The sequence below is a fragment of the Gopherus flavomarginatus genome, chromosome 21 (genome assembly GCF_025201925.1).
Source record: "Gopherus flavomarginatus isolate rGopFla2 chromosome 21, rGopFla2.mat.asm, whole genome shotgun sequence".
NCBI classification, from domain to species: Eukaryota; Metazoa; Chordata; order Testudines; family Testudinidae; genus Gopherus; species Gopherus flavomarginatus.
In genome coordinates this window covers 16,152,341-16,174,996 of record NC_066637.1, presented here as the reverse complement: position 1 = coordinate 16,174,996, position 22,656 = coordinate 16,152,341, and the positions used below count along the sequence as shown (strand labels likewise).

Genomic DNA, 22,656 nt, shown 5'->3' with positions numbered 1-22,656 from the left:
AAAGGCTATCAATCATTTTTTTTCCTGGGGAACTGATATGGGTGGATGATTTGATGCACTGGTAGCGGTTCTGAAAATTACACATCATTCTTCCAGCAAAGCTCACACCTTTGACTGCTGTAATATCTATTCGACCATGCAAGTAATTTTCAGGCATCACTTAGCAGGCAAGCAAAGCATGAACACCAGGAGAAGGACCCAATCTGTGCGGCAGCCCAATGATGAGCTGGGATGATGGAGGAGAGACGGAGTCATCTGTTGTCGCTCACTTATATTTATTGATATCTCCATTTAATTGAGAGTGGGGGAGGTGGGGAAGCAGGAGAGGAGGCGGGAGGGGCAAGAGTAGTGGTAATTATTTTAACAGCGGGATCAAACAGTCTGGGCTTGGACAAACAAATCAAATGCTCCATTTCTTTGCAAGCCACGTCTGCTGCTACCGGTGGGAGGTGAAAGAGGTTTTTTTTCTTCCTGTAGCATCAGCTGCTGCAGTTGGTGAATGTGTTTCTGCTCACGGCCTCGTTATACCCAATCTGCTTTGCTCTAAAGAGTCGCTGTCGAGGTAGTTAGGCCTGTGCATGCACCTACTTTGGCAGCTGGCCCACACCAGCGCAGATGTCACCTGAAGCAGCCCAGCCATGAGTCGTCGGGGGGTGGGGGGTATTTCAAATCGGTTTTAGGGAGAGCAGCATGTTTAAAGGGGCGGAGCCTGAAGAGCAGGTTTCAGCTGAGCAAACTGGGCTGGAAGAGAGTTTAGCTCAGGGTCCAGATTCTACTCAGTGGCATGATGTAACTACAGAGCAACTCCACTGAAGCCAATGGTCTTGCTCTGGATTTACACCAGTGTCACTTGGCGGAAATTTCTGCGATGTTAGTTGGGCCCTTCTCTATTGCCGAAGAGGGTCAGAGGATTCTCAGATACTATGGTGAGGAGAGCCATGTAAGGATGGACAGATGGACAGACAGATGCTCTTCCATGGGCGGTGGGTATCAGAGGCGGGGGGGGGGGAGTGGAAAGGGTGGGGCCTTGGGTGGAAGGGGCAGGGCTGGGGGGCGAGTTTCCCCCAGCCAGCAGTTCACGCGTGACCCATAGCCTCTTCTCCAAGGAATCCTCCCTGAGGGCCTCCACAAAGCCCTGCTTTGTCATCTGCTCCCATTCAGCATGAGCATGAGACAGCCGGGCGGTTTGGGCCGGGGCGCTGTTCCCACACAGGTGATTCGCTTGTCCCTGACCAAGTTGGTGTGACTGTATGAGCTTTCCTGGTACCTGGCCCAGGCTGGGGCTTGGCTGGGAGTGATCGTTTGAGGCTCAGTGCGACCGAAACTGGGGTAATGCTAGGGATGGGTCCAGTGCTTCGTACTGATGGGGTTTGGTCTCCCTTTGTCCAAGAGGTTTGCCATTCGGAGTTGTTCTTGGATACTCCATTTCTGGAGTCCCAGACAGAGGTGAATGTCCAGGGCGCCAACCTCCATATGGCTTTGCAGTCTGACCCCCAACCCGCCCTCACTGATCCTGCCTGAGTGCAAGGTACTGTTGTCATTGGGCTAGATCCACCATTGGTGTAAGTCAGTGTAGCTCCATTCAGCCACACTGATTTACACCAGCTGAGGAATCCGGGCCACTCAAAGCAACCCACCTTCACTGTTCGAGCCAACCTCTGAGGCAGGCTGTTGGCCTTCGCTATTGTTGCTGGACAGGTCAGCGTGTGTGCCAGATCTCCCAGCCTGCTCCCCTGCAGCGGGGTTCCTAGAGCGAAGGGGGGGCATCACGGTGGATGTCAGGGAGTGGGAGGCCATGGATCAGAGCAGAGAAGGAGGGTGCTGGGGGTGGCACGCAGCTCTGTGTCTCAGTAATCAGCGCTGATGGAAGAGGTGGGGAGGCGGGGTAAAGCGTTTGACAGTTTAATGGGGGGTTGTAGGATGAACTGTTCTTTGGAGTCCCTCTTTAAGCCGATGCTAGGAAGCAGGGTGGAAAACTGATCTGATGCGATTTGCTCAGCTACAGCGCAGGCGGGCAGCGGATAGGCGGGCGCGCGAGCACAGGTGTGTTCATTGGCGGGGGCTGTGGAGCACAGCAGCTGGCACCCTGGGGCACAGGTCAGATCCTGTTGATTTCAGTGGGCAGGGATGCTAGGGCACAGGTCCGACCAGTGGGGCTGAACGACCGCAGCTGGCATGGACAGCGGTGCAGATCTGTTCCGAGCCGCTGGCGGGCACTAGGGGATCGCGTTCAGTAGGCATATGGGTGCAGATCATTGACAGTACCTACTGATCCTCCAGGTAGCATTCGTTGGCAGCCTCGTCTCATCACAGCAGATGGAGACAGTGGCAAAGGACAGTTCAGCCGCTGCAGGTACATCTTGGGCTGCTCATTGCTGGCTGAGTTTCTCTGGCTGGCTGTTTCCTGGGCACAGGTGGGCTTGACTCCGCGGTTATCGGTGTCCAGGCACAGGGCCCTACTGTAGCAATGTCTCTGCCTACCCGTGCCATTCAGGCCATTTATAGCCCAGAGTCACTGGAACCAAGCGTGTAGAACTGTAGCTGTCATCAAAGACAATTTCAGCCTGGCATAGTAGCAAGGAGCCCGACTGTACCAGAGACATGACAGCTGATCTCTGTTGCGACGCTTATCTTCACACAAGTGGAGATGGAATAACTCAGCTGTGGCTATGTCACTCAAGAGTTCTCCATGCTCATGGAGATAAATGTCACGGCAGAGAGATCAGCCTCATCTTATCAAAGGCTCTTCAGCGCAGAAAGCAGAGTGGTGTATTCGGAGTCAGGGTCGTGCTTGGTGTAACGTGACCGAGTTACACCTGAGACGGATTTGCTGCAGCGTGTTTGAGCCTCGTCTGGTCCCCAGCGTACCACTGGGAATATGGGGCAAGATCCTCAGCTGGTGTAAATGGGCATAGCTCGTAGCTCTGTTCGCTTCAGTGGTGCATACACTGATTTATGCCGGCTGGGATCTGGCCCATGGAGTTTCTTCTAGCAGATCCATTGCAGTGTCTTTGGTCCAGCAGTGGCCAGTGCTTGGCGCTTTATAAGAAGACAACTGTCCCTCTGTGCCCTCCCCAACCTCTAGTCAAGCCCCTGATCTTTAAGGGGGAGGTAGGAGGTGTGCTTGATTTCTGTAAAATCTCATTGTTTGGGCTTTGCATTTTGCAAATCCCCCCTCTCCCCAACCAGGGGTGCTTTAACTCAATTTTCTCTGGATCCCTCCCTGCCAGAGTTCATGGGGCTAGAGGCAGTCTGGATGGTTCGTCTTAGCTTCTCTCTAGCTGAGCCCTGCCGTGGAAGGTTCTGCACCCGGGCGCTCCATCGGGTGAGCTGGGGATTTATTCATGTGCACTCCGGGAGGAACAGGTGAATGGGCGATGGAAAACAGAACGCTTTTCCCATTGCTCTTGCTGCAGAGCCAGAGCCGGTTAGGGATGCAGGCTCTGCATGGCTCTCAGGCTGGCATCTGCTGCTGGCTTCAGCCAGGTGCTTCGGTGGCATGGCCCTGGGGTAACCGTGGGCTGACCAATAGATGGCTCGGCTCAGGCTGGATTGTTGCCATGGGAACTGTGACAGCGAGACTTTGCTGCAAAGCCGTCAAACTTGCTGCATTCGGGCTGAGAGCACAGGAGTCAGGTGGGTGCGAGGTCTTGGCTGAAGCCAGCTGGCCTGCCCTGTGGCTCCTTCAGGTTAAACCTGCTACTCTCTTGGCTAACAGAGTGGCTTTTTTAGCTCCGGCAGTAACGACTCATGCACGGAAATCCTTGGCTCCATCCTTGCTGCCAAGAATCCACTTGGAGGAACTATGCAAGCCCCGCAGACCTGACCACTGTAGGAAGCACAAGGGAAAAGGATGTACAGGACCGAGAAAGAGAGACTGATTAGCCCAGAGGAAAGCCGTTGGTGCAAGGAGTTCTTGCAGCCATAAGACAGATCCTCAGCCCTGACTGCTGAGGTGGAATATGTGGCATCTCTTTCTTTTTGGCCATGCAGAACCCTTGGGTGACTGCCTCTCCTTTTGCAACAAAGGAAAAGTTCACGATGCTGTAGCTCCATCCTCCATGCTCACCCCAGCCCAGCAGGCAGCTGCATTTGTGCAAAGGCTGAGAAAGGGACCGGTCAGAGCCAAGCACAGCTCATGTGGTGTGTGACAGGATGGTGGATTTTGCCACTTAAGCAGAAGTCACGGGGGATACATCGAAGCATGGAGCGACAAGAAACGCCGCCACCGAGTTGTGCCCAGGAGCGGCAGAACTCCATGGAGCAGAACGGTCCATTTGATCAAAGTTCCTCAAAGCAGTGTGAGTTTTTTAACCCTACCCTGGTGCTTGCTGCGGATCAGAGCCATTCCCAGCCTTTCAGGGAAAACACGGCTTAGTCTGTGTGTGCGAAAGCCAGGCAACCAGCTTAGCAGGCCATGCAGCGTGGGCAGCGCAATAGGAGATGCTCCCCAGATGCAGGGGTAGATTTTGGCCTTGGCTAAGCCAGGGAGTAAGCCCCATCCCACCCCCCAAACACACATCCCTGATGAGCTGAGTAAGACCTATGCAGGCCTGGTGGCATGGAATGCAGCAGATGCTCAGGGCTGCAGACAAGTGGGCAGGGATGGAGCAGACAGGGACAGAGAGTGGGGGGAATCTCTGCACCCCTCTACACTTTGGCCAGAGTAGCTGGCCAGGTGCATGGAGGCAAGTAAGTTGTATCCTTTCCAGAAAGCCTCCTGGAGTTACTCCCTGGATAGAGCAGTATATGCACCGGTCCTGCTTCAAGGTTTTGCATTAAAGGCACCATCTAGCCTGGAGTGACTAATCTTAGTGTGTCAGCTCAGAGCGCACGTGTTGGGCAATTGTCCCATCACCCTGCTGCACACCTAAGCGCTGAACCCAGACGCGGTGATTCTGAAATCCCCCACCCCCACGCCTGTGAAATGTAACGTATCCCCCCGTGCATTTTGCTCTTTGGCAATTGTCACTTTTCCATAACAAATAAATAATAAAGACAACCGCACAAATGACTCCTGAGTGCGACTGCGAATTCTGTGTGGCTACTGCTTGCCATTCGCACCGGGCACGCAGCCCATGTAGCTTGCACAGCTACTGTGTGAGGTGTATATAACACTCTAAGTGTCTTCCTCTAGTGACTGGTCAACATCAAGGGTAAGATCCTACTACTGCTACCAGCGAGTGGAGTTACTCCTATAGTACAAGTGATAGAGGCCCATACTTTTAGTGCTGAAAGTGATGAACCCTGCTGATGACCTTTGAGGGGTCTGTTATTTGTAGACTGCTCTTTGCTCTGTCTGGCCACTTCATGCTCTGTCCAGGTATTCCATGTAACCATGGGATGTTCCATGCTCCTACCACGTGCACGGTGATCACTATACATCACTAGTGCACACTGCTACACTGCTTGGTGCTCCGGACAGTCACTGCATGCTCTGCAATGCACCACATGCTCCCTGCAGCTGAGAATTCAGTGGCTCGTTGGTGTCTCTCCCTGTTTGTCTCCCACCAGCCAATGCTACGCTGAGTAGAGGATTCAAAGCCACAAGCCCAGAGTGGCTTTGGACTAGTTGGGTCCTTCAGCCAAACCCCCTACAGAATGAGCTGTCAGGAGAGCTGTACACTGTGGGGATCTCATCACTGCGGGACTTGGGGCATGGTTTGCTAGCCTGTCAGCCTCCTGCTTTCTTAAACCCTCTCCGCTGGGATCCTGGAGATCCTGATCCACCCCTCGCAGGGGACCCAGAGGAGACACCGCACTGGCTGTCTCTGACAAGAGCAGACCTCCCCGACTGGCTCCCAGCATTGGTGCGCAAGTCAGGCAGAGTAAAAGCAAAATGCCAGGTCAATTGAGAAGTGAGAGTAACCGGAGGGGAGTCAGGAGGGGATCCTGCTTCTGGCAACACGAAGGGGCAGGAGGTTAACGACTTCTCGGCACAGTGGAAATAATTGTTTTTTTGGTCAGAAATACAATTCTCACTCTGGTTTATAAATAATGCATGGTGCAGGCTCCAGCCCCGGGCAGTCCTTAGCTCAGTTCTGATTCCTTAAATGCTTCTTTCTCTTTCTCTCTCTTTTGTTGTTGGTATTATTTCAGTTGTGTGTCAGCTCTTTTGTGTGTGTGTTTTGCTCGGCTGAGGGTGTACATTAAGGAAGGCCGGAGGGGTGTCTTTTGGTGACTTGAGGGATGTGGGCCTTGCTGTGATCGTGCTTAGGTTGTTGAGGGATATTGTGGGAGGGATAATGGTGTGTGTGTGTGTGTGTGTGTGTGTTTGGTTTGTGAATATGATGGTGCTATGAGGGGCATATGTATGTATACCTTGGGGGAGGTGTGTATTGTTGAGGCATGTCTGTGTGTGTTGTGGTTGTTAAGGCAGGAGGCTGTGAGTTGGGCACGTGAATTGTGGTGTGTGCTGGGGTTATTTAGGGATGTTTGTGGAGGCTGCGTGTGTCTTTTTTCTGTTGGAGAATGTGTCCTGTGGGAGGCGCTTGTGCGATTTGGAATTGCTGAGGCCTGTGATGGGGTTAGCTGTGGCCCTTTTTGTGTGTGAGCTTGGGATGTGTGTGTTGAGGTGTGTGCTGGTGTCTAGAAGTGTGTGTGTGTGTGTGTGTGGTTTGGGATTGTTGGGGATGAGTGTAAGGGGGATCATTTGTGTGTGGGAGACGGGGTTGTTTAGTGATGTCGGGGGCTGTCGTGTGGTCAGGAACGTGTGTGCTGTGGAGAATACATGGTGTTGTGGAATTACTGAGAGATGCACATGGGTCTTTGTGCATGCAGATTGCGACTGTGTGTGTGGGGGGACACGTGTGTGTGTGTCGGGGTTGTGGAGGGTTCTGGGTGTGTTGGCAGATGTGTACGCTGGGGCAGATCAGTCTGTGATTTGGGCCCAGGCTAATCAGTTTTCCACAGCAATGAAACAGCCCCATCCCGGCCTCCAGTGCTGAGCCCCACCGGAGATGCTGAAGTCCCCGAATTATCTCCTCTCCCAAAGCGAGCGAGAGGCACCTGGGCTGGCACTGTGGGAAGCAGGAGCTCCTGAGCCTGTAGACTTTAAATATATGTCGCTTTGCTCAGAAGCCGACCCCAGGGCTTAGATAAAGGTGTACAAATCGGGCTAATCCCTGGAGATAGACTGTTTTCTATGCACCTTTTCATAGGACCTTATTAGCTGGCTGTAATCCTTCGAGGAACAGGCCATTCCAAGGTGGGGTTCATCCCACTTTTCTTTCTTCTTCTTTTTTTTTTTTTAAGCTCCTTGTTCTCAGTGACTTTGGGGAGTTGCATTGGAGAGTGAAGTGATGTTGGCCATGGGGGACCAGAGCACAGAAGTGCATATCCACCTCCATCCAAAACTGCAGCTGCTCCACATGCACCCCTCCTCTGCTCTGCCAGTCTTACCTGGCAGGAGGGATAGCGGGCGGGATAACTCAGTGGTTGGCGCATTGGCCTGCTAAACCCAGGGTTGAGAGTTTAATCCTTGAGGGGGCCATGCAGGGATCTGGGGCAAAAATCTGTCTGGGGATTGGTCCTGCTTTGAGCACGGGGTTGGACTAGATACCTCCTGAGGTCCCTTCCAACCCTGAGATTCTGTGATGCTGCCTGTGCACCCCTGCAGTGTAGTTCAGTCCCTGTCTGGCAATACTTCTGTGCCTTGATCTAGATGGGCAGCATCACTTCTTGTTCCAGTCCCGTACATCTGCTAAATGCCCCCCAGTGCAGACTGGCTTCACCCTCTGTTATCTCACACCTCACCCCTACCAGCTCTGCCCCTTTCTAATCAGTGTCCTGGCACCTTCTTGGAATCTTAGCCCAAGGGAGGAGGATTAACTAGGCCTTGGATGCTGGACTCCCCACTTGGCCATGAGAGGGGACTGCTCCTGCTCAGGATTGAGGCACATTGGCTGGACGGTTTGGAGTAATTTACATTGCCCCTGCCGTGGCCGTTTCTACTCTGTGAATAAGTAGGATCAATGGAGCCCAGGGAACGTGCAGGCAAGCACCAGGCATAAATCTGCCAGTGGATGTTTGTTGTCCTGGTCTGCAGCTCTTCCCTGCCTGCAGTCTCCTGGGCTGTCCGGCTGTGCTCTTTCACAACTGAGATCTCCAGACTCACACCCCAGGTAACCAGCCTGCCAAAGCTTGCCTCGGGATCTGCAACCCAGCATAGCTTAGAGAACAGAGTGCTGGACAAGGACTCAGGAGACTTGGCCCTATTCCCAGCTCTGCGATTGGCCTGCTGAGTGCCACTGGGCAAGTCCCTTCATCGCTCTGTGCCTCGGTTTCCCCATGTGTATAATAGGAATAGATTGTAAGCGCTTCCAGACGGGGGTCATTTTGCACATGCAGGGCCTAACATAATGGGGGCAAAGCCTGAGGTTCTACCACAGTACAACTGCCTATTCATACGACAAGCGGTCCTTTTGCTGCGATCTGGGATGGCAAAGGTCACTGTTTGAGCCTGTCTTTGAGGAAAGCATTTGCAAAGTCCTTTATTAATGTAAGTGAGGGCGGTGCAACCCCCCCACCCCAAACCTGTTACCCCTAGAGCTAATGGCAGGGCCGCTCTGTTTTAATGTGGAATTCAGAAGAGAGTCTAATCAGCTCAGTGAAATCTTCCCTGGAAAGGAATACGTCCAGCACGAGCTCTGGAGTGCGCACCTGGCCTCTGCTAGTGGGATAGCGAGTGCGTTCCGAGATGGAATGGTGTGTAATAGAGGAATGTAATTTAAACAGCTCGAGCAAAACACGCAAGCTGGTTTCACTCCCTGCCACTATTCCACTTTGTAGCAGCCGCAGGATTTGGCCGTAAGTGGGATATCAAGTTTATTGCAGCTATTTCCAACCAGTAATTGGTTTTGTGGAACACAAAGAGAGAGAGGTGACTGGCTTTGGAAGGCAGCCGCTGGGAGAACGCGAGGCTAGTGGCGTTTTGTTCTATTTGTTTGCACAAGCCAAGTGAAAATCACAGTCCCGTTTGCTCGTTGCACCGACAGACCTAAGTACGTTTACCACGCTTCAGTTCTCCAACTTCAAATGAGGCGTCGGGAGGGAGCCTGGAAAGAATCAATAAGACGATTTGGGCAAAGCCCAGCCTGCATGGAAACGAGCAACAGAGGCACAATATATGGAGGCCACGAAAAAAGAGACGCTTAAGTAGAGTCCTGCTGGGATTGTGGGCGTGGTACAGTGGCGGTGGGTGGGGAGGAAAGTTCCACTGCAGCAGGCTGCTGCCGCCGAGCCGGGAGGATGTGGCTTTTACTGGTTTACTGCAGCACAGTGCGTCTGCAGCAATATACTGCAGGGAGGCAGTGAAGTTGGAGGATGCAAATTACATTCAGCAGCAGCAGCAGTGCAGTGCTGCACGCTGCAATACACTGCAGTGCAGTCGGAGGATGCAAATTACATTCCGCAGCAGCAGTGCAGTGCTGCACGCTGCAATACACTGCAGTGCAGTCGGAGGATGCAAGTCACTTGACTGTAGGCAGATGGTGGATTAGGAGTATATAGATTATATTGACTTGTTGCAGTGCATTTGTAGCTGCAACCCCCTGCCTCAGGGAGAAGATTGTGTACTGAGCATGCATGTATTGAGCATTTGCTGCAGGCTACCGCCGTATACAGTGGAGCTCCTGTGCTGGAGTTCACACACTGGGGACTTGCCGCCGAGGCAGCGTTGCAGCCTGGAAATGGTGGCCAGAGGATGCAGAATATACTGATTGGCCTGTCATGCGAATCAGACAGGAGGTCAAGGGCCAGCTCCGGCTCTTAGACTGGCGTTTGCTTTCGTTGTCATACCCTGCAGGGCACCGTTCTGCTTGGAGAGTTCTCCAAAGGGAGATGAGCTGCAGAATCGGACGTAGCTCCGCAAGCAGTGGAATAGATCCAGGTGAACAGGAGATGCTGCAAGCTGCGTTCTTCCCAGCGGTCGGCAGTGCCCCCAAACATCTCATTACGTATGGGCACCAGGGGATCAGGGCTCCAGTGCTGTTTCTGCAACTGGCATTTCCTCCTCTTTCCAGTGTAACTAGGGGAGACGGCAACAGGAGATTTAGCTCCCGTACCCCATCCCTCTGTCCTCGCTCACGTATCCAATACAGCAGGGGAGGAGGAGGAAGATTCTTGTCCTGCTCCCATACCATGTGGCCCAGTGCTAGGAGAGAAGACAGAGCCGCGTGTGGATGATACCAACTGGGATCACGATTGATGCTGCACAGAGTCCTGCGGTTTGGGAAGCCGGGCTTCCAGCCAGCCTCGTTGGGGGGTGCGGGGCCCCCCTCCTGCCCTCTGTGAGTTTTGCTGAATTTGGCATTCACCGGAACCCCAAGAGGACAAAGTAGCCCGGCTTAGTGAGTGGGATGCTGACGGAAGAGTCGAGAGACTTGGCTTCTATTCCTGGCTGCGGGTGACGTTGGGCGAGTCGTTTTGCATCCCGCCCTTCATCCGTCGTATCTATTTAGATTGTCAGCCCCCAGTGGGACTCGCAGTGGCCCTGGGGCCATCGACAGCACACACGTGGCCAAAGTTTGCCTGCCGGAAGGGGCAAGCGAGTGTATTAACGGCAAAGGATACTACGGCCTCATTCGGCAAACCGGATTCATGTCTACTACAACCAGGCCTCTCCAAGCTGTGAGCATGCCCAGTGAGGTGGGAGTTGGCAGGGCGAGGCTACCGGAAGAACCAACAGCTGCTCTGACGTCTAAAGAGGGAAACCAAGCATCCAGGTGCGAGGGAAGGTGCCCAGGAATCAGCGCTAGCTTCCCAATCCTCCCCGCCCATTCATCCCCCCAGCGCGCAGTGTGACATGCTGGAAAATCCAATGTTCCACCCATTAACTGCACAACAATGGGCAGCTAAAGCCATGATAGAAACACTGCCAGCTCCCTTCTTGGCAAATACAACTTTATTAGGGGAGAATAAACAAGAGGAGAGTTCACCGCTGGCTGTGGGAGAGGTACTCAGCACTCTGGCTGTACCTTTGCAGAGCTGGAGAGGGCTCAGGGTGTTCTCAGGGAGTCTCGTGCTTCATTCGAACTATATATTGCTCAATAGCACCTAGAGGCTTTAGCTGGGGATAGATGCCAAATGTTGTGCTAGGTGCTGTACAAACACAGGGTAAGACAGCCTCAGCCCCAAAGAGCTTCCCAAGGAGACAAGAGGTGGGAGGATAATTACCCCCACTGTACAGATGGGGGGACTGAGAGACTCAGGCCCAGGGTCACATAAGCTGTTTAGGCTCCTAAGTTTCAGTAAGATCAATAGAAGTTCGCTGCCTCAATAGCTTTGCGGATCTAGACCTAAGGGACTAACTCAGGGTCACCCAGTGACCCTGTGGCGGAGCTGGGAATTGCATCAAGATCTACTCTACCCGAGAGCATTACCCACAGGCTCAGAGTGGTGACTGCCGGCTGAGTGGTGGGAGGCTCCCATGGGTGCTTGGGCACCTAGGTTGTGAGACTGCGATTCACCTCTGAAGTCCTTCGCTGTGCGCTGGAGGTGGCCAGCAGGGATGATTTTGCAGCATTGTACCTGCTGCCCCCCCCCCCCCCCCCCCCCCGCCTCCGGCGCTGCTGCTGGAGCACACAGCAGGTCAGTGCTCTGAGCACGTTAGAGCTCCAAGCCCACCTACAAGAAATCCTGCCCAAAGCTGATCCCATTCAAAAGAGAACCCGAGGCAGAGAGCCCGAGCCTGGCTCGCGGGACTGGCACCAGCAGGCTGAATGTCGCCGTGTGGACGTTACCGGTTGCAGCGTCTCACAGCCTGGCTCCAGCCCGAGCAGGAATGTCTGCCTGGGCCCGAGTTGGCTGACCTGGGCTGTGAGACTCACTGCCCTGAGTCCCTTCCTCTTGGCATCCCCAGGGAGACAAGCTGATGGTCTCCCACCCCCCGGGAGTCTGTAGCAGAGGCAGGAATTGAACCCGGGTCACCTGAGTCCCAGCCGAGCTAACTGTCTAGGTGTAAGTCAACTCCTCCACCTCCCTTGGGTGTTTGTTACCCGCAGTCCTTCTCCTGACGAGCTTTGCATATGTTGTAACTTGGAGCCAGAGCTGGGCTGGAAACTGCCCGTGCTCCCCCCATCTGAGCTGCCCCACACTTCGGGAAAGCCCAGAGCTGGCACTGCACTTCTGGGGCTACAGGGAATTATGGGGAGAGTATTTCCAGCCCAGTTCTCCCCCACACCACACACTGGTATGGGCTCTGGAACTGACCCCCAGACATTGCTGGGCATTGCTGTGAGTGTGGGTGACACCCCTTTCCTGGGGAGAGCGCTCTGGGTAGCGCAGGGGCAAACGCTGTTGGGGTTCCCAGCACTGGGCTTGACAGAAATAAAGGGGGCAAATACCCAGACACAAGTGTTTGAACTGTAACAACGCAGAGCCTGCCAGCTACCCACGCTCCCCTCGCCTCCCCTCTCCTCCCACCCCCAGCCTGCCGGCTATCCGCCCGCAGCCCGCCTGCAACCCCCCCTCCACTCCACTCCCACTCCCACCTCCAGCCTACCGGCTATCCACCCACCATCCCCCAGTCCGCCTCCCACCCACCCTCGCCTCCCACCCCCAGCCTGCCGGCTATCCACCCACAGCCCACCTGCTACCCCCACTCCACTCCACTCCACTCCACTCCCACCCCCAGTCCGTCTGCTACCCACCCACCAGCCCCCAGTCCGCCTGCTACCCACCCTCACCTCCCACCCCCAGCCTGCTGGCTATCCGCCCACAGCCCGCCTGCTACCCCCCCTCCACTCCCCTCCCCTCTCACCCACAGCCTGCCGGTTATCTGCCCAAAGCCCACCTGCTACCCCCACTCCACTCCACTCCACTCCACTCCACTCCCACCCCCAGCCTGCCGGCTATCCACCCACCCTCGCCTCCCACACTCAGCCTGCCAGATATCCGCCCGCAGCCAGCCTGCTACCCCCCTCCACTCCTCTCCCCTCCCACTCCCAACCTACCAGCTATCTGCCCCCCAGCCCACCTGCTACTGCCCCTCCCCTCCCCTTCCCTCCCCTCTCCTCCCCTCCCCCCCAGCCCACCAGCTATTCACCCGCCAGCCCCCAGCCTGCCTGCTACCCACCCTCCCATCCCCTCCCTTCCCCTGCCATCCCCTGCCCACTTGCTATGCACTCTCCCATGCCCAACCAGCCCCCAGCCCTCCCCTCTCTAGCCAGCTCCCAGCCCTATGAGGCTTCCAGCCTGCTGTCCCCCCTCACCCTTCAGCCTCTGGCTCTCTCCTAGGTCTGCCCCACATCAGCCTCACCTAACTTCCCTTCTCCTCCTCCTCCTCTTCACTCCTTTCCCACTTCACACGTCTTCTCCTATTTTATTACTGTGACCACCTCACCCCACCCCACCCCACCCCACCTGAAGACGTTAGGGCCTTTTAGGATTGTCTGGGCTGGGCTAGCAGCTTTACCAACTTGTAAAATTGCACAAGTCTCGAATTCTCTTGGGGGTCCCGTGAAGCATGCATAGAGGAGCTGTACGTCACTGACTGCCCTGCACTCTGCATTGTCTGTTCCTTTAGGAATAGCAATACAAAATTAATTCCAGCCTCCGTTGCCTTGGCATGATGGAGCCCTCTACTGGCAGCTGGACAGGCTAGGTAACCCTGTACCCTCCACTACCAGCCTAGATTGGTTACGCGTAGCTGAGCCTGGGTGAAAGGACAGACTCCACAATGGCGCCGGCTGGCTTGTTACGATGCATAAGCACTTGGCTAATTCCGAGCACATGGGTAGTTCCACTGAAGTCCAGGCCGCATTCTCCTGGGACTCACCTGTGGAAATCAGTGGGACTATCCGTGTGCTGGTGCTTAAGTCGCTTGGTGAATCAATGCATGGAAGCCCTGATCCAGAGCTCCCGGAAACCAAATGGAATGTTTCCCATTAATTTTAACAGGCCTCCATGATGTCACCAGAGGACTCTGAGACATGCACATCCCAACAGGGGAAGGGTAAAAGGGGCGGGCTGGGGGTGGATTTATGCCTGAAATAAGGCCTGTAGATAAACGCATGTGCAGACACTGGTTTATCTCTGGCTTCAGAGTAGCAGCCGTGTTAGTCTGCGTCCGCAAAATAATCCCAATGACTTGAAACCCCACAGTGATACTCAACGAAAGAGCTGCTACTAGCTTCCTGACTGTAAAACTTTCTCTTTATCGCTGGTCCAGAGCAGGTTCATTGGCTTGGTCAAAGGCATGTATCCTTGAAAACTTCCCCTCCTACCCCAAAGAGCAGGAGATTTATGGCTTGGATAATTCTTTTTGCAGTTCTTTATCTTGTGTATGTGTGAGTACGTATTTTCTTTGTAATAAAAGCCTCAGCCTAGGCAAATAAATTTGAAGAGACAGTTTTACTGACAGCTTTTTTCCTCCTCTGTGTAATAATAAAAAAAAATAAAGTGAAATTTGAGATAGGAATGGTAGTGCAGGCTGCATTTTTAAGAGCAAGATAAAGGAGCCATACCTGGCAGGAGGAGAAAGGTAGATGCAAGCTTCAAGCCCAACGTGCAAGTGCCTTCCTGCATGGCTTTTTCCCCTTCTAAGCCTCTTCCCTGCCCCGAGCCCAAACACGGTGCACAGTGTAAAACGAAGAGGGCCTGTGTTGTTGATGGATGGAATTCACAGCCACAGGATGTTGACTCAGAAGGCTGCAACTGAAGTTAAAACCAAAAAGCAGGGTATGGATAATTTTTAGGATGAACTTGAAATGTTTTATGAGCATTTAGTACCCAACCCTACAAGATAAGGATAATCAAATCTCAGGCTTCAAGGCACAGTCAATTGCCTGTAGGGGTCAGGAAGGACGCTTCCTCTCCTCTGTAGCAATTGGGATTGCTAGCTGCATTATGGGAGATAGATGGGGCTGCCTTCTTCTGAAGCACCCAGGCATGTGCTTGGGCAGATTCTAAAACTGAATATTACTGCTGCTCTTCATCTGCACATTGATCATAAGCAATATCGGTGCATTTATCGACCATCCAGAGCATCCTGATCACCACCTAGCCCCTTCCTCAAATTCCAAACAAGCGTCTCCCTGTGATTTTAGTCTGTTGTTGCCGTGGTGTAGCCATCTTTTTGCTCTCATGTCTGTAAACTCCTTGTCTGGCAGTCTAGTCATTGCTCCTGCCGTTAAGGGCACCGTCACTTTCGACCCTGATCATTTTCATTCTCCCATCCGAGCTGTGGGCTAGGAGAACAATCACAGGAAAGGTCTGGGAATCTGGGTGGTGTGGAGCAGAGCTGTGTGAATAACTGATTGCTTTGTTCTGAAAAATCAAAGACAAAGATTCATTTGGGGTTGACCCCCACACAAAATGGTTTTGGAATTTCCAGTGAACCAAAAAGTTGTGGGATGGGGAGGCGGTAGATTTCATGTCAAAAGAAATGTTTCATTTCCCCCTCCAATGGAATTGAAGTAAATACTGAAAAGAGATGTTCCGAATTGAATTTTTTCAGGGGGGAGGTTCTGACAAACAATTTGACACAAATCTGCAAAATGTGTTGGTTGAACTAAATCTGCATTTTTGGTGTGCGTGTGGGGGGGGAAGTTCCAGCCAAAATAGGCTGCCCAGCTCCAGCATTGGACTCTAAATCAACCAGAGCCACTGTCAATTCACTCCAGGAAGTCCTAATCCTCACTGCAAGGCAAACGCTGCCCCACATCTGAGCTGAATTACAGACCGCAGACCTGCTGCTGTTTGCTATGCAGCCTTTGCACAATTAAGAGTGAAACATATTTGCCACGCAGGCGAAGCACTTGCTGCAAATTGCCTTGAGGCAGCCTAGCCGGTCTCCCAACACTGCTCTGTGGCAGTAGCTTTGTATTGATAATGTCGTTCTCTGTAATGTACATGGCTGACTCCTTCTCCTGTGTATTTGCAAAGTGCTGCTCCTGGATTTTATTGGATCCGTTTGTGCAAGCAGTTCCCATATACGCCACTGAATGACTCTGAAATAGCTTGAAGGTGCCAGGACCGCTTTAGTCCCTGAGCACATTTACTCCTTTGTTTTAAATAGATACGAGCCTGACATGCACAATTTGGATCCAGATCTAGGCTTTGAACAGCCCAGCATCCGGGAGCTGCGTGGTGATTTGGCCTGTTTTAGAGATGAACACCTGTTGTGCAATTCATATCGGGGCTATGGATGCCAAATGGATCAGACCCGAAGCTGGATTCCTGATATTCACAAAGTGTTTGGATCTTGGGTCCTAATTTTCAGATGGGCTAAGTGAGAAATACAAGCTCTAAGGGGAAATGGAAGAGCTAATGGAAACTTTAGTGGAATTGTAAAGTCCTGCAGTGTACACCCGTTAATGCATCTTACTGAGATGTACAGAAAGGAGCCACATACGCGACAGACTCCCTTTGTGGTTAAAGGACATAGAACCACCTTTTATTCGCAGCAGCATTGGGTTCTTGCACCACAAATCTCTCCTTGCCCGTGGAGAGTTAGAGTCCCCACTGCTTGCTGAGCCACAGGACACATGGACTCTCTCTCCCCTACGTTTCATCCTTGCCCCTTCCCTCTCCTAACACAAGAACTAGGGGTCACCGTATGAAATGAACAGGCAGCAGGTTTAAGACAAACAAAAGGAGATATTTCTTCACACAATGCACAGACAACCTGTGGAACTCTTTGCCAGAGGATGTTAAGACCAAGACTCTAACAGGGTTAAAAAAGAACTAGATAAATTCCTGCTATTAGCCACGATGGGCAGGGATAGTGTCCCTAGCCTCTGTTTGCCAGAGGCTGCAATTGGGCAACAGGGGATGGATCCCATACGGATTCCCTGCTCTGTTCATTCCCTCTGGGGCACCTGGCACTGGCCACTGTCGGATGACAGGACACTGGGCTAGATGGACCATTGGTGTGAGCCAGTATGGCTGTTCTAACATTCTCATCACAGCCGGTGATATAGGTGGGGTGACAGCGTGTGGGGGAAGTGGCTACAAGGTGAAGAGAAAATCAGGGAGCTCCTTTGTGGTACCCCCCACTCAGGGTAGCATTTTGACCCAGGGCTGCTACTCAAGAGGTATCATCTCCATCCACACGCAGCCAGGTCCCTTGCAGAGTGTTCAGGGTTCGATTTTTATCAGGAAGCTGCTGAGACAAGCGGTAAAATGCAGCCACATGGCGGGCTAAGTCATTTCAGTGGCTCTAAGGTGCGTGCGCTTGAGAAGGCTTTGAAAGCCCTGGCCTGTTTCTTATGGCACCAGCACAGTGCAGGCGAGCTCCTGGACCCTCCGGCAGTCTGCAGGAATCACAGCCTCACTGCCAGACCTCAAAAGCCAACTGTGGGAATAGTGGATCAAAGTTTCTTTCTTTTATTTTATCTTTCCTGCTGGATTTTTTTTTTTTTTTGTTCTCTCTCTCTCCCGTTTACTTTTTTAAAAATTTTGTGCTAATTTGTTTTTGAACAGCCTTAACCACAAAAAGTGTGTGTATGTTTGGGGTGGGGGGCATTATAAATCTTGAAGCTTTACAGAGAATGGAGTGGAGGAGGGGGAACGGAGATGACAGGGCAAGTTAATCCCCACCCGCCTTATACAATAAGATTCCTTTAACGAGAAAATCAGACCAGCTAGCTGGAGATAGGAGTCAGAGAAAATGAAGCCAGAGAAAAGGCCCCTGCTCTTGTGATGGGATAGCAGGGAGCTTTGCAGAGATAACAGCCTAGCAGATGAGAGTGGGGCATTTTTTTAAAACATTTGTGGGGAAAGGAAATAAAAGTTTAAAAGCGAACAGAAAAGATGAAGGGGGGAGACACCTTTTAAGGTTTTCACCTTTCCTGTCTTCTAGCTAAGGTCCTTATCTAGCTCCTATGACAAGATCATCTGAGCCCCTCACAATCTCTAATAGACTCAGTGTCCCAACACCCTTGGGTGGCAGAGAAGTGCAGTTATGCCCATACTATGGTGGGGTACTGAGGCCCAGAGAGACTTACCCACAGTCACGCAGGGAGTCTGTGGCTGTGCTGGCAATTGGACTTAGGTATCCTAAAAGTGAGGGTACTACGCTAACTACTGGACCGTCCTTCCTTCTCTGGGAGGAGCTGGGTGTTGGGTAGGGCTCAGTAGTGGTGGTCTACGATTTGGGGGATTGTGTGAGGAAGTAGATTAGTTTGTTACGTTTCTATTCTTGCTAGGTGATTCCATTGGATCTTGGAGTAAGTGACGTGTCTGTCTGTCTGAGGGCACCTGGAGCATTGGATGGGTGCTCTTCTATTGTGATAAACAATTACTGGAGACAGGTCCAGTACCAAACTCCTGGATCTAAACACCCTCAAACTCGGGTCTTTGTCACTGTAACAGGTTGGCCAGCAACTTCTGGATTGGAACCCCTCTAAACTTGGCAGGAGATTGTGGGTTAGCTGGCTGCTGTGCTTTACTATCAGCGAGGGACGTAGAGGCAGCATGGGGCGGATGGCGTGGGGCTCGCGAGCTATGGGAACTAGCCCCATGAGCTGCATGGTTATCTATTTTCTATGTAACTTTCACTGACCAACAGAGGTCACTTCCATTCATTTTGAAGGAGGAGGCTCCAGGTCTGTCTTCACCACCTGGGAAAAGCCCATGGCCCCATGCAGAGCTGTGTGCTGGGGAAACATATGTTTTTGTGATGCAGGGATCTGAGCTAGACTGGTCTCTTTGTCCCTGCAGGGATCATGATTAACAAATAAAAAAGCCACCCCTACTTTAGCCTGAAAGCTTGTGCATCAAAAGTAGAGATGGAGCCAAATGGGGATACCAGATCTGAACACCTCCTAAACTCTGAGGGAGTTTGGCCCTGAACTCAGTAGCTTGGACCCATCTCTGAATCAAATGTAAGATGTACGATGTTGCTGATCTGTCTGCCCATTTAGGGCAAGCCCAGCTATCAAATTCTTATACACATGTGTGTCCTTGGCAGGTAACAGATGGTGGTACCATCAAACAGAAGATCTTCACCTTTGACGCCATGTTCTCCACCAACTACTCGCACATGGAGAATTATCGCAAGAGAGAGGACTTGGTGTACCAGTCAACAGTGCGGTAAGCCATTCCAGATCCACTGAAGAGGGTGCTCAGAACTACCATAAATTATATGAGAGAGCAATTTCAGAGGCGTCTACTGGGTTAAAACATTTGAGGCCTGGGCCGGGGGAGGTGAGATTGTGTGTCTTCATCCTGGTCTGAACTGTGCAAAGCTACGATGAGGCAAAGCATGCACAGACCACTCGTTTTTGGGACAAGTGCTATATATTGTACTCTCTGTAATGTATTTACTCTCTTGGCCCAGGGCTGATACTGATATAGACAGCTAACATCCAGCAAGTGTAGGCTATAATCCAGAGGTGGGGAACAGGAAATAGCTGAATAATTTCCAGAGATAGGTCCGAACTGCTGCCTTCGGACTGAGATCTGGACAGAAATGCCTCCAAAGTGTAGGGGGGTTCAGAACCCTAATTCCAGCCCAGATAACCTAACAGAGACCCAGCACCCCCAAATATTGATGCAATACCTGACGCACATTCAATAGAAGTACCAGAAGTGGGCATTGTCCCAGACACTCAGTACTTGGGTCTAAGTGATTGTCAGAGGTGGGGGCAGGAAGGAATTTTCCCCTAGGTCAGATTGGCAAGAACCATGGGGTTTTCTTGCCTTCCTCTGCAGTGTGGGTCACTTGCTCAGATCATCTGGGTGTATCTCACTTAATAGAATATCAGGGTCAGAAGGGACCTCAGGAGGTATCTAGTCCAACCCCCTGCTCAAAGCAGGACCAATCCCCAATCAATGCTCCGTCATTGCAGGGACCTCAGGCACTGGTGCATCACAGTCCCTCCTGTTCTTTGCCTGTGGCACACAACTGTTGAGTCTCCTGAGGGCTGCATACTTTGGTCTCATTCTGGTTGTGGGGTGTGAGGTGGGGGTGGCTGGGTGGTGAGGGCCTGTGATATGCTAGAGGTCAGACTAGAGGCTCTAGTGTGGTCCCTTCTGGCCTTCAGCTCTATGATTCTGGTCTACATTCACAAAAGTATTTACATATCTAAACCCCAGACTTATGCTCCCAGATGTCCAGGCAGCAGGCTTAGGCATCTAAGTGCCGGGTTTAGGCTCCCACTGCAATTCACAAAACTATCACCAAACCCTGTAGGCTCAGAAATTCACTCAGCGCCTGTGTGTTTGCAGTAAAAGTTCCCTCTGTGCCACTGTTTCTGCCTCTGACCACGTGCACCACTGCCTTCTTCTAGGCGCCTATCTCCTGCCTTAGCCCCAGAGTGATTTGCAAGCCAGGGAAGACAGGCCTAACTCACATGCAAGGTTCTGGGGCCCAATCGGGCAGCTGGGCAGAGGAGACAGGCAAGATCCTGATGGGCAGCAACCTCATCCACGTTGATGCAACCTCCGTGATCGCCCGTGGGCCTCACCTCTTCCTCACTGGGATGCTATCCAGGAATCTAGCGCTCCCTCCCCAACTCCCCGAAAGATGAACTTTGAGCCCCACTGCATCTGTGGTGACTCCCAGTGAAATTCTGCCTGCTGCAGAAAACGGTGGGCTCTGGAGCATTCCAGGTGCCATTTCAGAGTCCGAAGGAAGGTATCCAGGCCTGGCCTGGATGCACCTAGGCTTCAACTCCATATTTTGAGGTGTGCAGGGCCATAGATGAACACTTGGACAGTTTAATGGGTGGGGCCCCCATATACAGTTGTGGGCTTCCCATCCGTCTAGAGTCAGCCATGGTCTGGTCACCCTGAGGCAGCAGAGGGCCCTCCAGTACCTAAGAGGCCTCGGAGACTGGGATCAAGGTTATGTAAAACATTACTATGTCTGTCTGAAGTCTGAGATGGGTCATTCCATTCTCCAGCAAAGTTCCGTTCTGTTTGTTGCTCGTCCCCAAGGCCATGGTGATCACAGTGGCCCAGGGTGGAATCTCATGAGTTTGTGTTGGCCTTCTGGGGCCCGATTCTTCACTGCCTCGCCCCTTGCACGGTCACTTACAGCAGTGCCCCGGGGCTGGAATGTTACTGGGTCTGAACAGTAGCATTCTGCACTCAGGCGGCCCTGGTGCCGGGAATTGGGGGCTCATATCCAGGGGATCTCCCCCCTGGAGCCCATGTCGAGCATGTTAATGTCTCCAAGGACTGCAGCTGAAATCAGGACGCTCAGTCATTCTGACCTTTTCTGTGCCCATTCCACTGTCATCGCCTGGAGAACCCTTAAGGAAGAGGCATACTGGAAGCCAATCAAAGCGCAAAGCATGGCCAACGAGCCAGCCATGCATTGTAAATCATGATGTTCATCCTCATGACAAAGACTGTGATGAGCGGGAGCGAGAATGTTGCCTGTGTCTACTGCCTTGCCAGTTCCATTGTGGCATCTCCTATCTTCCTCTCTTTCTCTGCATTGTCTCTCCTGACCCTGTTCTGAGTATCTGCTGATCTTTGCAAAGGCTGATTGGAAACATAGATGCTAGGACTTTGTCTCATGACAGCTGAAATTCTGCGAGGCTGCTTTTTAGTGAAACGAGAGCAGCTGCTTTTGAGGGACATGTCAAGATGTGAAATGTTGGTACATTGGTTCTTTCCTACCTGCGCTCATCCAAAGAGCAGGGGGGAGGGAGGCATTGGAGAGGAAGAAAGCTTTTAACTAAAATTAAGGGAAGGGAGAGGGGGGAGGAAGCCAACAACCCAACCATTATACGAAGAGGAATCAAGTTGGAGGCAAGGGCTGCTGGTGCTTTTGCTAGATTGGCGGCAGGACGTCAGGGATAAGAACGCCACATTTACATATAAATGAAGATATTTACAAATTAATGCATTTCAAGCAAGAGAAAAATCCCAGCATCACAGCTGTCAACGCTTCATCCCCTTTTGCAGTGGGAGAGGGAGAGAACGAGGAGAGGAAGATTACCAGAACGCATGACAGCAGGAACAGTGCAATTTTCAAAGGCAAGATGTGGGGGAGAAGGGTGCGTACTCTGATAGCTTCTCCCTGCCCGTAGCCCTTTGGGGCAGGAAAGCCAGGGCCATTTAAAGGTGGAAAAAGCATCCAGTATAGCCTGAGCATCTCCCTGGAAATTAGCAATGGCTTGAGGAGCTTGATACCCTAACCACCTGTAATGTAGACAGAATCCCCGTCCTTCCTGCATAAAATTGTCCAAAGGGCTCCACCTGATTGTTTCTCCTTTGCCTGTTTGTCCTGTATTTTCAGGTAGCCTTTTGTGTCCGGAGCTGCTGCTTCACTTAGTTATGATGACCTAGGCTAGATCCTCAGGGGCTGTCAATTGGCATAGCTCCATGGGCTTCCAGGGACAGTTGGTTGAACATGCTCAAAAGCACCTACATGATTTAAGAGTCATGCCAGGTTTACATGACAAGGTTTTGTTGGCATAGCTGTGTTGGTCAGGGGTGTGAAAAGCTCACCCCCGCCCCTAGCTGACAAGCTATGCTGGCAAAAAACAAACAGCGTATCTGCAGCTATTCCAGCAGAAGAGGGCTTCTGTTGGCATAGCTAATATCATTTGGGGAGGTGGTGTTCCTGTGCCAGCAGAAAGCTCCTGATGACATCAGCTGCGTCTACGCTAGGGCCTCCACCAGCACAGCTATACCAGCAAGACGTTTGTACTGTCGACAAGGCCCAAGTCCCATTTTGAAAAGTGGCACAGGCACTTA

At 52.2% G+C, this 22,656-nt stretch overlaps 1 protein-coding gene across 2 annotated transcripts in view; it reads left to right on the top strand.

Annotated features, from left to right (window-relative positions):
- IGSF21 (immunoglobin superfamily member 21) overlaps positions 1 to 22,656 on the top strand; it is a 263,204-nt gene that overhangs the window by 135,267 nt on the left and 105,281 nt on the right. For both annotated transcript variants that reach the window (XM_050931343.1, XM_050931344.1), the window contains exon 3: positions 18,914 to 19,035. In XM_050931343.1, coding sequence (XP_050787300.1) covers positions 18,914 to 19,035 — 122 coding nt within the window. The remainder of the gene's footprint in view (positions 1 to 18,913; positions 19,036 to 22,656) is intronic.